At 40.0% G+C, this 16,156-nt stretch overlaps 2 protein-coding genes across 2 annotated transcripts in view; one reads left to right on the top strand and one right to left on the bottom strand.

Annotated features, from left to right (window-relative positions):
* LOC104164522 (lanosterol 14-alpha demethylase) overlaps positions 1-7,231 on the top strand; it is a 10,428-nt gene extending 3,197 nt beyond the window's left edge. Inside the window, exons 3-9 of the mRNA XM_009703871.1 lie at positions 2,289-2,415; positions 3,419-3,593; positions 3,765-3,884; positions 4,313-4,508; positions 5,031-5,126; positions 6,039-6,207; positions 6,865-7,231. Of these exons, the coding sequence (XP_009702173.1) occupies positions 2,289-2,415; positions 3,419-3,593; positions 3,765-3,884; positions 4,313-4,508; positions 5,031-5,126; positions 6,039-6,207; positions 6,865-7,043 (1,062 nt within the window). The 3' untranslated portion in view covers positions 7,044-7,231. The remainder of the gene's footprint in view (positions 1-2,288; positions 2,416-3,418; positions 3,594-3,764; positions 3,885-4,312; positions 4,509-5,030; positions 5,127-6,038; positions 6,208-6,864) is intronic.
* Positions 7,232-9,524: 2,293 nt separating this feature from the next.
* Positions 9,525-16,156, bottom strand: part of AKAP9 (A kinase (PRKA) anchor protein 9) — an 86,062-nt gene continuing 79,430 nt past the window's right edge. Inside the window, exons 43-49 of the mRNA XM_009703869.1 lie at positions 15,161-15,346; positions 14,403-14,603; positions 13,782-14,014; positions 12,703-12,788; positions 11,783-11,894; positions 10,431-10,570; positions 9,525-9,764 (exon numbers count right to left, since the gene is read on the bottom strand). Of these exons, the coding sequence (XP_009702171.1) occupies positions 9,721-9,764; positions 10,431-10,570; positions 11,783-11,894; positions 12,703-12,788; positions 13,782-14,014; positions 14,403-14,603; positions 15,161-15,346 (1,002 nt within the window). The 3' untranslated portion in view covers positions 9,525-9,720. The remainder of the gene's footprint in view (positions 9,765-10,430; positions 10,571-11,782; positions 11,895-12,702; positions 12,789-13,781; positions 14,015-14,402; positions 14,604-15,160; positions 15,347-16,156) is intronic.

Here is a 16,156-nt window from a genome sequence, read left to right as displayed (position 1 = left end):
CCCTAGAGTGTGTTAGAGTTCTGCTTTAGTCAAGAGATTAATCTTTTTGTATTACTGAGTAAGCCTTAGGTGTCTGGATAAGTCTACTTAATTGATACCTTTGATACTAGACGGACTTCTTCCTTTTTACCTCTCCAGATTCAGGTTCCTCAGAAAATCACCTGGGCTACTTTTTTCCACAGCTAGGAGATGCAGGGACTTTGCTATTGACATACACTGATGTCCTGGTTTTGGCTGGGATAGAGTTAATTTGCTTCCTAGTAGCTGGTACAGTGCTGTGTTTTGGTTTTAGGTTGAAAATAGTGTTAATAACACACTGATGTTTTAGTTGTTGCTAAGTAGTGTTTAAAAGTCAAGGACTTTTCAGCTTCTCATGCCCTGCCAGTGAGAAGGCTTGGGATGCACAAGGAGTTGGCAGGGGACACAGCTGGGACAGCTGACCCCAGGTGACCAAAGGGGTATTCCATACCATATGATGTCATGCTTAGTATATATATTGGGGGTAAAGCTGGCCAGAGACAGCTGCTCGGGAACTGACTGGGCATCGGTTGGTGGGTGGTGAGCAATTGCGTTGTGCATCACTTGTTTTGTATATTCTAATTCTATTATTATTTTCCCTTCCTTTTCTACCCTGTTAAACTGTCTCTATCTCAACCCATGAATTTTACTCTTGTCTTTTTTTTCCCCCACTCCTCTTTGCCATCCCACTGTGGGGGGAGTGAGCAAACGGCTGTGTGGTGGTTAGCTACCTGCTGGGTGGAACCACAACAACTGATTATCTCTAGTTGTGTCTTTCCCTTTAGAGAGGTAGCATGTCTGGTTGTGGCTAGAATGCATTCTGCTTGAGGTGAGCTGTTTTTTTGCATGGTGCTACCACAACAATTTAATTTCAGACATCTACTGGGAGGGCATTGAGAGAGCCGTTCAAAGTTTCACTGGTGTCCTGCCATTGACGGATCATCCAGAACTTTCTTTTGAGACCCCCTTCTCTTTGCTGAAGCTGCTAAGTCTGTGTCTCTTCAGTCTGACAGTGACTTTCAGTCGTGTTTAGAAGAACCACTCCTTACTCTTTAGAAGGAAGAAGTTACTTATTTACCAGTAATTCTGGTAATATGCATAGTCTATATATCAAGTCATATTCAGTCTCTGTCTCCTCCCTCCAAACCTCTTGTAGATAGTTTTGCATTGAGAGGAGCTGAAAGGGCAGAGGATGTGGTTCACTCCTCTGTGCCATTCCTGTCTCTGTCAAGCTGGACATGGAGATTGGCTAGCATGTTGTAAGGGAAAATACGCTTCTTTCTGTGCTCTGTGGCATGTGTACCCTCTGACAGACTGCTGGACTCCCCACTGCATTCTGAAAACAGAAGTTTCTAGGAAGTAACCTTTCTTTTTATGCCTTTTGTTTTGTGCAAAACTTAATAGTGCACTTAACAGTGCAAATAATACTATGTGCGGTATAGTGCATAGTACGTGCAGAACCCTTGGTGGGAAGACAATTTTTGGTGTATTACTCATGGCACAGTGCAGATCTGTAGGATAGATGCCCTTATTCATAATTAGGGCTTTAAAATTAATTGAATAATTCTCTGAGTTGATGTCCTGTCAATCCATTGAATGGCTCTCTTCTAACAATGGGCTTTTTACCAGTAGGTTTGTTAGCTAAGAGTCTATACAAAGAAAAAGAGGAAGAGGTGAGAAGGACGTAAAGTTCACCATTTTCCTAGGAAGCAGTTTGCTTCCTGCTTCTGTGTCTGACTTCCTGGGCAGTGAGATCAGAGGGCCTAGTAAAAGCAAGGTGCATCTCTAGACCAGAGGTAAGGTGTTACTGCATGAGAGGAGGCAGATGCTGTGGGGGAGAGAAAGCAAGGAGGCCACATAACAAAGAACACAGAATCCAGACTTTGCAACGACAGGTCTGATGATGTTTGTGATTATGTATCATCTAAAGTGCGTTCCATATTTCAATCTTGAATGCTTCTTGTATCTTCAGGGATAAAGTTTAACACAGCTACTAAAATTATTTTTTGTTCTGGTACTGCAAAAGAGAGAATTGTAGCTCCCTTCAGCTAGTATTTTACTTGGATGTTACTGAAGTTTTATTTGAAAAAGAAAGAAGGTGAAAACCTAAATATTACCTATTATTTAAATTTGAGTATCTGTTGTACCCTGCAGTCCTAATCATAATCTCTTTTTACTTCTGTATGTTATTATAGTACAAAGGATAAGTTGTTAATTAGATCAGTGTGATATCCTTGTACTGATTGCTTTTTCTGTCTTGATTTGTCTAGGTATTTTTGGAACAGAAGAAGATGCTCAAAACTGGGCTAAATATTGCCCAGTTTAAACAGCACGTATCTGTGATTGAAGAAGAAACAAAGGAGTATTTCAAAGCATGGGGAGAGAGTGGAGAAAAAGGTAAGCAAGATCAGATGCATTTTTCCTCTGATTTTCTGTGAAGGAATTAAGGCCAATGCAGTATGTTTTTGTAAACCTTTACTGTAATATTAAAAGAAACTAAAAATGACATAGGTAAAACCATACGGTGCATCGGACAAAACATGCAAAATCCAGATTTTGTTTAATCAAATTGTAGGCTATTGGAGAATAAAGCTGCTCAGAAAATCATTGAAAGGAGTGAAGAACTATCTTACTTTTGCTTTCTTAGTCAGCTGATAGAGAGTGTACCTGTTGCCTGGTTGAATCGTGCTTGTTTTGCATGGTATGAGTCAGCTCAGTGTAACCACCTCGTCGTCCTGAGGAAAAGATACTGCTCTGACTTCCCAGAGCCTGGGTCAGAGATCTCAGCCCAGGGATCTTCTGCGCTGAAAAACTGCATCCTTGAAGCTGATGCAGTTAGATAGTGATCTAAGTGGAATTCTTTTATTTCCCACTTACCTTTCCCAACTAGCCTGCTAGATGTAGCCCATCACCATTGTTGCAAGCCCACAGTGGCGCAACAGTGTCAGAAATATTATCTAAACATATGTTTAAATGTGTAATATTTATATAATATATAATATGTATTGTTTATTTTGTAAGTAATTTATATTATAATAATAGCCAATGATAGGATAATGTGTAAATATTATTATATAAAAATAATTTAGTAAGCAGCAAAACTAAGTGGTTTCAAGGTTAAATTTTTGTACGACTTCTGGAAAGAAATACCTTAGAAAAAAGGTTTTGAAATTGTGTTCTAATTAAAAAGTTGTTTGAAGAGAGACCCGATAGACACAGAAATTTAAAATTAGATGCTTCAGTTCTCCTAGTAAAACAATTTCAAATTCTATGTAACGTTATTGATCTGTGTCCAGTTACTTATTTTTCCCTTACACAAAAGAAAAATAAAGAATAACCTGTAAAACATAACATCTCACCTGAATGCATCTTCAGTAACATTTTTCAAATCTTTCCTCAGACCTGTTTAAAGCCTTTTCAGAACTTATCATTTTGACAGCAAGTCATTGCTTACATGGGAAAGAAATAAGAAGCTTGCTGAATGAGAAGATGGCTCAGCTGTATGCCGATTTGGATGGAGGTTTTTCTCATGCTGCCTGGCTTCTGCCAGGTTGGCTACCTCTGCCGAGCTTCAGGTACCAGAAATAACAAATGAAACAAGTATTTTATCTAAACGTCTTTGTTGGTTTCCCCCTCTGCCCCTTATCTCTTGTTTGTAAGCTAGTCCAGACGTCTCAATAAATCCTCATAAGCATTTTATGTGTTACTTCGTATGAAGCTGCTGATAGAAGTGTTTTGAATTGCAGACGTCGAGATCGAGCACACAAAGAAATAAAGAGTATTTTCTACAAGGTTATCCAGAAACGTCGAAAGTCTGAGGAAAAGGAGGATGACATACTCCAAACTCTACTTGATGCTTCATACAAGTAAGCGAAGGGTTTGAAGACTTGTCATTTATAGATGTTTTACTTTAGATTTAAGATTCTCAGTTAAAACTATCTACCAAAAAATAAGAAGTATTCCCTCATGTTCTCAGTTGTTTTTGTTCTGTATTCTTAAAAACAGCTTAAAAACTGTACTTGTAAATGGTTATTCAGGTTTCTGAGACTTTCATCAGTGGTCACGAGGTTGCTTCCTTTCTCTTTGCTGGTTGTTCTGTAATGACTTTCATTAAGGCTCCCCCTCCTATAGAGTCTCTCTCCTTCTGTTCTCCCTTCTCCCTACCCCTCGATCTTTTGCTGCTCCATTCAGGGTAGGCAACAAAAGAGAAGGAGAAAGAAGTACATTAGAAGAAATTGTAAATGCTACTGTAGCCTGATCAAATGAAGCTCTAACATAATGCCCTTCAACCTAGGGATGGCCGTCCGCTGACAGATGATGAAATTGCTGGAATGTTTATTGGGCTGCTCCTAGCGGGGCAGCACACATCCTCCACCACTAGTGCCTGGCTTGGCTTCTTCATAGCCAGAGACAAATCAATACAGGAACAGTGCTATGCAGAACAAAAAGCAGTTTGTGGGGATGACCTGCCACCATTAACTTACGACCAGGTTTGTATGTTCATGTTATTCTGCTGGGTATTTTTATACTTTAGATGATTAAAAAAAAACCCCAAACCAAACAACCAACAAACAGATGTGAAATATAGTCATATGCTTTGTGTTAGAATCATAATCTGGCACAGTCACTCCGTGATAACAGTGTTTGCCAATATATCTTCTCTGTCTCCTCTCCAAGTAAATTTTCAGCTTGCTACTGTTTTGTCTATTTAAGAAATGATAGTTCTGTAGAGGAGGCAGATCCTCATATTCCCACTGAGGAAAGGGATGCAGTGTGACCTTGTTCTTGTTCTTTAATTAGGCATTTGATTGCACTGGTTGAGATTTTTTCCTTCTTTATTGACTCAAATAGAAAAAAAAAAAGAAATTATCAGGGTAGGTAATAAAGTACACATAGATACAAGCTGCTTACTCTGATTTTTTTTTTTCAAATTTGTTTTTAAATGGTATAAAATACCACTTTGTTTGTGTTGAATAAACTTTGCTATATTTTGATACATCATTTTCTCTCAGCTCAAGGATCTCAGTTTGCTGGATCGCTGCCTAAAAGAAACTTTAAGGCTTAGACCTCCTATAATGACCATAATGAGAATGGCCAGAACTCCCCAAGTGAGTCCACGTGTTAGAGCTACCTCCCCTCCAGCAGGCCAGGGCTGGCAAAGGCCAGGTGGGGGCTGCCCCCTTCCTTGGCAGAAGGAAAACACAAGTGAGCAGTGTTTGCTGGCATGGATGGAAGCTGATGGCAGCCTGGGTTATATCTGTGGGAGCGTGGCCAGTGTTCATTGAGAGCAATTAATGCCTTAACTTGGTAGTTGTCACCTTCAGCTGGAATGGTTTGGGTCCAGTTTTGGAGCCCTCTGGCCCCCAGCCATGAAGATGTTGATGAATTGAAGCAGGCAGAGGACCACCAAGATGGTCCAGGGTCAGAGCACTTCTGTGAGGAGAGGCTGAGGGAACAGGGTTTGTTCATCCTGGAGAAGGGAGGGCTCAGAGAGGACCTAGTAACAGCCACGTGCAGTCTTACTTGGCAAAACTGACCCTTTCTTTTAGCTATCGGTCTCACTTGAGCTTAGTTTGGTGCTACCATTTAAAAATAATTTTTGTTTGCCAGGTATTTTTAATAGCTATCTTGGAAAAATTTGGCTTGCACCTCATGCAGTAGAAGCTAGGTAAATCTGAAAGAAGACTTGCTATTTGTAGAAATAAGATAAAAAGTCAAATAATTTTTTTAAACAAATGACCCTCCATGACAAATGTTTTCAATAAATTAAGTTTGTTTTTTTTTTTTTTAAATCTCTTTCTGTAGAAGGCTTGTTAAAGCAGCTGGAAGGCTCCTGCAATTGCTTGAACACTGTGCCCTGTACAAGTAAAACAATAAAGTATTAGGCTGCATTAACTTTAAACAAGCTTAGCCAAAATCTCTTTAGAACTAATTTCAAGCCTCATGATACAGCGCTTCCGGTAACACTTTAAAAATGGAGAAATTTTGTGATGTATGGGGTCTTGTCTCTTCTCTTGTAGACTGTCGCTGGATATAGTATTCCCCCCGGCCATCAGGTCTGTGTATCTCCCACTGTTAACCACAGACTCAGAGCCTCCTGGAAAGATGCTCTAGACTTCAAGCCTGACCGGTATCTCCAAGATAACCCAGCAGCTGGGGAGAAATTTGCGTACGTTCCATTTGGTGCTGGTGAGTAAGAAAACACAGTGCCTTCCTGAGTGATTGCCTACTGAAGTGGTGCATGCTGGTCATCTAGTACAGCACCCCCCCCACAGCTGAGGACTTACTTTTTTTCTTTCTATTCCTGCCTGAAAGCTTTCTTACTGTGGAAGTGCTGTTAAAAGAATGAAGTCGATAATTTTGCATGAGTAACAGCTGTATACATCACCCAGAAGCAATCAAAACAGATCTCTAGGTTAGCATGTGTGCTGTTTGACTCAAGTCTTTTCAAGGCAAGGTAAAAACCTGGTAATATAAAGTCAGTTTAAGGCAGGGCAAAAATCTGTATAGACTTGCAACTGCCAAAAGAGTTTGCAGATACCACCACAGCAGGGTTAGAGCTGATATCTTTTCTCAGTGCTGCAATTGCTTCTTTGGTGATAGATAAATTAACACTTTCTGGTGAGGACAGACCACCACAATCTCATTGAAATTACTCGGTCTGTTGAATGCAGTGACAGCATATAAAAACAAGACTTTGGAGTTCTGTAGTGGTGTATGTGCAACATCAGGGCCTCACGTTGTTTAGAAAGAAGCAATTACTGTCTGCATAAAACTTGTAAGTTAGCTTCTTGTCCAAGGTGATTTAATATTCTAACTAACTGCTTTTTATGGCTTTCCTTCTAGGCCGTCATCGCTGCATTGGAGAACACTTTGCTTATGTTCAGATTAAGACTATCTGGTCTACTTTGCTTCGTTTGTATGAATTTGATCTCATTGATGACTATTTTCCAACTATAAATTATACAACAATGATACATACACCTAATAACCCTGTTATCAGATACAAGAGGAGGTCACTGTAAATTCTGGAGCTAAAACCTTAGTTAGGTTGTGTTTTCTAACAAAACTAACAAACTTTTGAATAATATTGTGACAAAATGAGTGGCAAATAGAAACTGTTGCATCTCCTGTTAGGAAAGCAACAATAATCTACCAGCTGCAAAGTCTTTGCATCAATTTTGTTTGTTTGCGCACACCCTTTAATGCTGCTGTGTGTAATTGCTTGTTCTACAACTTTCTCATTGCATTTTTAAAGAAAAAGTGTCTTTTCTATTGGTGTAACACTTTTAAAGTGCATGCCAACTCTTTAAGGTGAAGAAATAAGTAATTTCTATAAATGGAACTCTTCGCTTTTGAAAAAGAATCAAAGATTACTTTTCCCCAGTAAAGGTAAGACTGTGTACCATACCTCTGTGGTAAGCCAGTAAGTCTGTCAGGGAACTGGCACCATGGGGGAATAGGCTTGGAATGGACTTTTGATATCTGTGATTCTGTTCCAAGTGAACTAGGGATGGTCTTAGCTGTACAGTAACTTTTTTTTTACATAATCAGCCGAGTTGTAGGCAGACTACAAAATGGTCACAGAGAAGTCTTTTCTGAGAATAAAAGATGTTAAGTGTCTAACTTGAAGCTGTTATAAAAGCAACAAGTAATTTTCTAAAAAAACCTTCTGAAAGTAGTGATCTCTGGAAGCTTGCTGTAAGTGTGAAAGTAACAATATGATGATATAAACAGTATGAATTTTGTAAATAACATGTTTGTGTATAAAATGGTCACAAATTAAGTGAAATAGCTGAATGTTGTCCCCCTTTGTACTGACTCGTGCAGGGTTGTTAAATCGTGTTTGGTTCAAGAGTGGTGATGATAAGTAGTAGTGAGCTCTGGCTCACAGGAACTTTGCATTAAATTTATAAACAAACCGTTGTGGAAGTTTTCTGTGCTCAACCTGTCCCTTCTGAAAAGCTTTTATAAGTAAATTTGTAATAAACTTTCTTTCTGTTTTCTAAGTATGAAGTCAGTCATGAAAAGAGCTCACAGGAGCAAGGGCTTTGCCCTGTCTTTCCTGTTCCAGACGCAGGGCTGTGTGTTCTAATGCCCTCTGTTTCCATCAGTGACAGCACCCAAGAGAGTGCTGTACCTTCCCTTCCAGCCCTGTCAGATGTGACCAGGGTCTTCAGGAGCCAGGCTTGTACCTGTCCTCTCATTAGCAGAAGCCCTTTGGAATCTGCAAAGTAAAGCTGCAGACACCAGGCACAGGGGGAGGGCAGGTAGGAGCACCCTTTTTGGTGTGAGGAAGGGAGTGGTGCCTGAGCACCGCCTGGGACACCAGACAGGTTAGAGCAGAATGCAAAGGTCCCCTCAGGCAGCAGGGAGTAGAGGGAGTCAACTTGAGCAATGTGCTTATCTTGGGTTGGCCATCCAGTCAACTAAGTGACACCTGGGGTGAGGCAAAGGTCTCACAGCCCGATGTTGCTTCAGTCAAGGCAGGAAGACTGACTTCCCCCCCTCCATGGCCTCACTGACATTCTAGAATTTACAAACCTTGCTAAGAGCCAGCCAGCACACAATAACTGACTTAGTCCCGCCTTGCCAAGAGTATAAATCAGGCATTTAGAATCCTCTATTTTGAGGACAAGAACTCCAACAACAGGACAGGTCATCGGGCCTGAACCTCTCTTCCCCAGGCAGGTTCAGCTCTTTGGTAAGATTTGCACCTCTGACTCTCTTGGTTGTTACCAAGGAAAGCATCAATAACAAAAGCATTGAACCATTAACTGGAGCTCAATTTCTGCAGTAATTGTCATTATCAATGGCAATTCTGAACTTCTATCTGTTGCTTTAGTAAATCACCTATCTCTTCAGCTTTGTAAAACTGTTTCACGGAGAGTCCTTGAGAGGGCACTGACAGGCAAATGTTGACTCTGATAAGCGGCTACACACACAATCCTTTAGACACAAAGTGTTGACCAAGTCTGGGACTAGGAGTGGATCCAGCCACACCTAGACTCCTCCCTGAGAAGGAGCTTAGAAAGCAAGGGGGTCCTCTGAACCTCATGACTCAATGGGAGGGCATTCCCAGCCACACGTCAGACTCGTACTCCTGACATGACACACAGTTAAAAGCATGAAGTCATCTTTATTTCAGTACTTTGACAAAATACCCATAAAATTCAAAACTTCTACCATTACAAAAATAGGTCTCTACAAGTGATATTCTGTCTGCACTGCCAGTAGCAAATATTACGAGAGTCATGTAACTTCAGTAGCCTTGCCAGAAAAAGTGCAAGTAAACTTTGCTGAATGTAGCTCAATTTCATTAATACACAAGTTTCATCTCCGCACCCTTTTGATAAATAGACACTTCATAAGTTAATCATTTAAATTAGCATTCCACAAATATACATGTAATTTAATGGTGGAGGGTTTTTTTGGTTGTTTTTGTTCTGTTTTGTTTTTTTTGTGTTTTTTGGGGGTTGGGGGGGTGGGTGGGTTTGTTTTTTTTTCATGAACACAAAATGCCTATATACATAAATCCCAGGCTGCATGGGTGTGCCAGGATGGAACTGTATACAGTCGTACCGCTGTGTTCATATTGGTCCCACAATATACACATGATACAAAAGCACAGAAGGAGCACAGATTTACGGAAGGCAATCCATTAACATCACTGCCAGTGATGGAGATGTTGAAAGGGTATTATTATCTCCTCATACCTGCGTGCAACTGAGTGTATGAAGTCGAACCTGTAAGATGGAGAAAGATTTTCATCAAGATTACTTGGAGTAAGTACATGAGGATTCACCAGTGACATGATATTCAGATGAATAAGTGTGAAAGATTTTACATGGGAAATCTTTTAAGAACAAAACTTCCTCAAGTGATGGATTTTATGCTGAAGTAAGACTTCAACACAGTAACTGCAAAAATCAAGTTAGATAAATTATGTCCCATTGATCTGACAATTTTCTTGGTGTATTCCTTTTGCAGCACAAAAAATTATCATCAACTATGGGACAAAAAGGCTGTAACCAGAGTGGTAGGAGAAGAAATTCCCCTTGTATTCCCACATCCCAACCTTTTGGGTACATTTTTCTCCATCTAGCTTAAAATCTTAATAAGATGCCAACTAAATCCTTGCTGCACATTTATTAGAGACCAGGGAAAGTTAAAATGTTACCAATAAACTCAAAATCTGTAATTAAAGCACATCTCCCTTCAAAGAATTTTACAATTTTCTTTTTAATGAGCTTTTTGCTCATTAGGCTCAGAATAGCCTCTTGTTTAAGGCTGAAAATGCCTAAAATCGAAGATGTTTGTTACGTATGTCGGAGAACCAGCAGGCACTTTCCAACTTGGAACCGTGCCTTGTGCTACTCAGGAGTCACAGGGAGGACTGCCCAAGCCCTTACCTGACTGCACACTGCCGAGTCGCCTTTGTAGTGCCTCCAGCCGATTGATGTAATCTGTTAAAGCTCTTTCAGGATCATAGTTCTGCAGTTGAGAATATGCGAAAGAGACTGGGTTTAAATCAGCATGTGTCCCGTGGAACCTAGGAGCAGAAGAACACACATGTTTTCAAAAAGCAAAATCTGAAGTAAAACAAAAATATCAGCAGACACAGCAAAATACTGTAAGTAGGGATACCTTACTGACTGCATGTCCCTTAACTTACCCATGTGGTAGCCAGCATGTCTCACCCATTTAACCTCCCTGCCATTTATTGCTCAAGCCATCATGGTGCCTTCCCCAGAGAAACTGCTTTTCCCAGTTACCTTTTCTTTCTACTGCACCTGATTTGTTGCTGCATTTCTCTGGGACAAAGACCGACCAGCAAATTCCTACTGAGACTGCAGCAGAAGCTGTGGTAGAGTCAAGTTTGCTTTCCTATTAAGATGCTTGTGTGAACAAGGACACAGCCATCTTTACAGGATTCTGTCTCTCTCTGTTACTCTCTATAAGCAGAAGTCAAAAATGGCTAAAATAGATTAAATGTTTTTTCCATTTAAACTGTTAGGTTTGCCACAAACTAAGATTACAAATGTTGAAGTGGTTTATATAAAAATGAAAAACCAAAATGGCTAGAATCTGATATTCAGTAAAGATCTGAGCTCAGAACTCTCCATATAAATCCATCAAAGGCTGATGGCGCTCATAAAAACATTGCCTTTGACAAAAAATACCTGGTTTCACTGGCATCTGATTCACTGATACCCTGCTGGTATCACACCTCAGTACAGCCAGCCAAAAGGCAACTAAAAGGCAACCAAAACCAAGCAGCAGCAGCAGCGCTACCAAGCAGCTTCCTTCCGCGCTCTGGCCACGAGGCCGCAGTAATTCCTCCCAGCCCCCAGTAACCAGATGACGCTCCCCAGGCACAGCGAGCGGCCCTGCTGTTCCCCTCCTTCGGCCGAGTGCACCCGGGGCAGCCCCTCTCCGTGCCACACTCTGCTGCCAACCGGAAAGGTGGACAGGTTCGCTTGGTCACAAAGCCTAGACTCTACAGATACAGCGACTGACCACCAGTCCCAAGAACATGACATAAATCAGACAGCAGAAGTCTGCAAGTGTTGGCCTTGATCAGGTGATGAGTAAATGCACACTGAAGGCCTGAGATGTAATTTGTTATGTATCTTTACAAAAAAACATTAAAAAAAAAAATCTTATGGCATCAAAGATTACAAACCTTAGCAGTAGGTACTGACACATTCATTTATTTGTCTGTCAGAACACTGTTTAACTAATGATCTAAAATAAAACATACTTATGTTGAAAGTTTACAGGAGACTCCATGTCTGACCTGGATCTATAGGAATGCCTTTGTTCTCCATAAAGATCCATGCCACCAGAGAATGAATCAGGCCGTAATTCATTACCTAGAAATATAAAAAGCAATGTCTTGAAAACTAAGAAAAGTAACACCTTTTGCACTTTACTGGGAATCTCAGATGTGAGATTGCATTCTGTTTGCATATCACAAAAATGGTGTTTAACAAATGTAGATCACTTTCAGGCTGCTTCAGAGAAAACCAAAGGTGAAATCCTGGCCTCTGATGCTAATGAGAAAACTTTCACAGACTGAGCAGGACAGGGTTTTAGTGCAGACCTAGATATCCAGGAATTAACAAAGAAGTTTCTGATTCTCCTTAGGGTCCTACCAAAAAGCAAATAGAAAACCAGATTTCCCAAACTTTAAGCTATAATAAAAGAATGACAGATTTTTCTTCTGAGGAAAAGGCCAAGGAGAGCTGTTCAATAGGCTTCGTCACCACTGTGGGGTCCTGTAGTTGCTACGATTCCTCTGTCCGTCCGTGTCCTCAGCATCCTCCCTCAGAGCTGGGGGTGCAGAGCTGTTACGAGAAACCCAATGATGCAGCTAAAATTGTTTTTACAAACATACCCCATAGGGAAAGTTGCCGTGTTTTTTTAAATCCCACCCACAATGGAGCAAATCAAGACTGAAGAGAAAGCAAATAGGTTAGTGTCTCTGCTAAGCATGGAAACTCTCTAGAAACTCTCAGAAACCTGAGAAACAGGTTAATCCAAGCAATTATAGCAAAAGGAAGGGGGAACAGCACCCCATTCGTTCCACATAAGGAAAATACAAATTAAAAACCCTCTCCATTAAGCAGTGGTGTGACTTGCGAATGCCATTTTTTCAGTCATTACCGGACTACGATTTACCTGTGTTCTGGCTAAAGACATCCCTATTGATACTTAGTATACCAGAACCCGTAACTCTGTGCCATCGACGCACCAGGAACTTCATTCTGCATTTCAAATAAAAAAAAAAACAACTTCAGGATAAATGAAATAGTCTAAAAATAATCTGCTGTTTGTATTCTAGAAGGCATAGGAATTTCTCGAACACCAAGGAAAATTAACGGATGGGCGTCTAAAACCCGAAGATCACCTAGAAAACATCCTTACACACATCCCTAAGAAAAACATCTTTTGTCCAATTCTACTTTCAGCTTCACCTCTGCAATTCCAGTGATTCCAGAGGTGCTGCACAAGTCCAAGTGCACAGCAAATGGATCAAGCACCTAAGCAAGAGGGCATCAGCATTTAAAAATCATACTAAATATACTTTTTGCCCTGTTGCATCCCCAAAATCATAACCACAGAGCACTACGAGTAAAAGCCTCACTGACAACAGGTACATGAGTAGTTCCTTGAATTTATACTACACACAAGGCTCAGATCAACAGCGAGTGTTTGGGGGTTCAAACCTTTGCAAAGTTTTGCTAGCAACATGGCAGTTCTATGCAGTAATAACCTTCACTTGTTCTTCCTCATCTATTCCTATTCATCTTCAGTCTGAGACCTAAAGTCTTGTGAATTTAAAGGACTACCTAGATGGATAAAATTAGCTCATAAATCTATATTACATTTACCTGTAAGAATTTAACCTTTAAAGGAAATTAAGTTGCAGAAAATACCTTTGTAAATAAGTGCATACCCTAGAATTGCCAATAATTTTTTTTCTAATATGACGACTTTATCCAGTACACTCCATCTTTGATTATCAAATACAGAGCCCTTTTCAAGTACAATCAGACTACTTATTCCTATTACAGATTTTACCTATGGTCTGCTCAGCTTGCCACCCTACACAGTATCTACTACATTCATGACTACCAAAAACGTATAATTTAAACAGGATGAAACGTGAGAAGTTCTAGATTCCACTAGAGAGCTAGAAAAGTATATATTAAACCACAGAGTGATACCTGTTCGAAATCTAACTTCCTCCAGTTTACCTTGAAATTGCGATAGACACTCTGACTGCAGAGCGAAATCTTGTAAAACCCTTTGAATGATGCGTGATGACTTCGAGATCTGTGTAGGAAGCCTGTCCACCCATTCGTGCAATGAGGGCCAGCGTGGCTTCTTCACACTCCTGGAATCCGCCTAGTAACAGCAGCAAATATTTTTTCTGATATATGAGAGCCTTCCGAAAGCTCTCTGCTCGTAGGTATTTGCCATAAATTCTCTACAACAAGAAAAAAAAAAAGGCCCCATAAGCTCCAAGAATGATTACAGTTCTAAGACTTCTGACATCATTACTCCTATAGCACTTCTGTGATTATTCATTTCTCGCTATCATGGGGAAGACTGCACTACTGCTTACACTTGTTGAATGTAGCTTCATAATTTGAGGACCACCTGAGCAGCAAGAAATAGAGCAAAAGGACAACACAGGTGCTTACATATCATTCTTGGGGAGAAAAACTAAGTCAAGTATCTGAGGATGAAAATTTTAAAACTGAATTAATATCTGTTTACTTAGAATAAATAAGCAGAGTGAACATAATGAAAAATAGGCCCAAATCAAAATGAAAAAAGCAGCTGTAGTTAGTATGCGGGCAAAGTCTTCCTACCCTTAAAACTGCATTTTCAGAATCTGATCCCAGTTCTCTGAGGAAAGCTTCGCTCCTGAGCTCTGCTCTCAGCTTGGAGAGTTCTGCATCAGCTTGTTTCAAAGACTTCTGCAATGACAGTTTTTCTCTGTTCCAAATTTCCTTCTCAGAGGCAACAAGAGAATCGATATTAACTCCCACACCCGATGAGTGTCTAGAAGACTGAAGACAAAAGAAACTGGATTTGAACCACACAGTTTGGAAAAGCTTGAGCTGTGTCATTCTAGTAACTGGTTTGGTGGAGAGCTTGTAAAATTAATGAGAGAAAAACTACCCATTGATTAGATTTGAGGCCACCCTTGCATCCTAACACCTCAGAAGCAGTGAGTTTAGGAGTCCAATGTCCTAGAAAAACACAGATTCTCCAAAAAAAAATCCCCTCATTGGATCATACTAGTGTCATGATCTTGAGGCTATCTGGATCTATTCGCTATTCATCACAGTGATGGGATACAGATCAAAAAGAAGAGCACATGGACTTTAAAAGAAGAGAGCAGTTAACAAAAAGAAGCTGGGTAAAAAAATCACAAGGTTTACAGTAAACAGAGTGAGTCAAGATATATTGACCATAGGACAAGAATAACCCACACCCATTTACTCTGCAGAGGGATGCCAAGAAAGACTGACAGCTTGATCACTCCCACTTCAGTGACTAGGACAAAGAATGATGCTTTTATGCCAATATATACATCATTATATAAGTACCACTACAGACATACGTAGTCTCCAGAAGGTTGTGCGTGCTGGTATCTTCTCAGTTCTTCCTCCAGTTTCATAACAGCATTCCTCAAATTATTCTTTTCTTCACTCAGTCTGCTGACAAAGCCCGTCAGCTCAGCATTTTGTCTCAGCAGCCTCTCAGTCAATGAGCTGGATGGAGTCCCTGGTGGTAGCACTAGCTTCAGCTAGAAGGAAGAAAGAAAACCAAACACAACTTGTAGTAGATCCAAGTTGCCAACTTGAAAATAACTGGCTTACAGTGAACAACTTTTGTAGATAATGCCAATAACTTCATAACAACTTATATAACAAAAACATAAGTGTACATGTAAACTATAGATTAATGTGACCTTCTCTTCTATGTCTATCCTGTATATCGCAGCAGAATATTTTCATGCAAGCTCAATTGTACCGGCTATAAAAATTTGCAAAGCTTTTCTACTATGCTTAGATTTATCTAACTCAGAGGAAAAGAAAAGCCTCAAAGCTTTTTTCAAGTCATGTTGAAAACACTTGCTTAAAATGCAGGTAAGGACCTAGCAAGTTCAGTTAAAATCAAATATTGCTGATTTCTTGTAACAGATTACCTCACTTCATTTTTTACACAAGTGCACACTACTCCATCCTCGACTGCCTCTCCTTTGGTAAATACAGGGCAGTTTAAGTAACTGTGTTGTATCAACATAATATAGTAAATATTAAACACTGATTTTAATATTGGGAAGTACTGAGCAAAGTTTCCTCAGTTACAGAAATACTGTTGAAAGGAAAAGATCTTTTCTTAAAGAAAAACCCATGAGATTCAAAAATTTACAATTTAACTGGAAAAGTTTTAATTTGGAAGTTGAAAATTCACTTTTAAGGTAATTAAAAATGAAAAAATAAAAGGAAAGGGGTTTTTACACTTCACCAACTCCAAACCAGAACACTCACTGGAGCAGATTTTCCTCTATACAGTACAGACCTGGGTAATTATAGACTTAACAACTCCATGC

Source organism: Cariama cristata, unplaced genomic scaffold (assembly GCF_000690535.1).
Source record: "Cariama cristata isolate BGI_N322 unplaced genomic scaffold, ASM69053v1 scaffold9357, whole genome shotgun sequence".
NCBI lineage: Eukaryota > Metazoa > Chordata > Aves > Cariamiformes > Cariamidae > Cariama > Cariama cristata.
The sequence above is the reverse complement of the archived record's forward strand: the minus strand, read 5'-3'. Positions and strand labels throughout refer to the sequence as shown.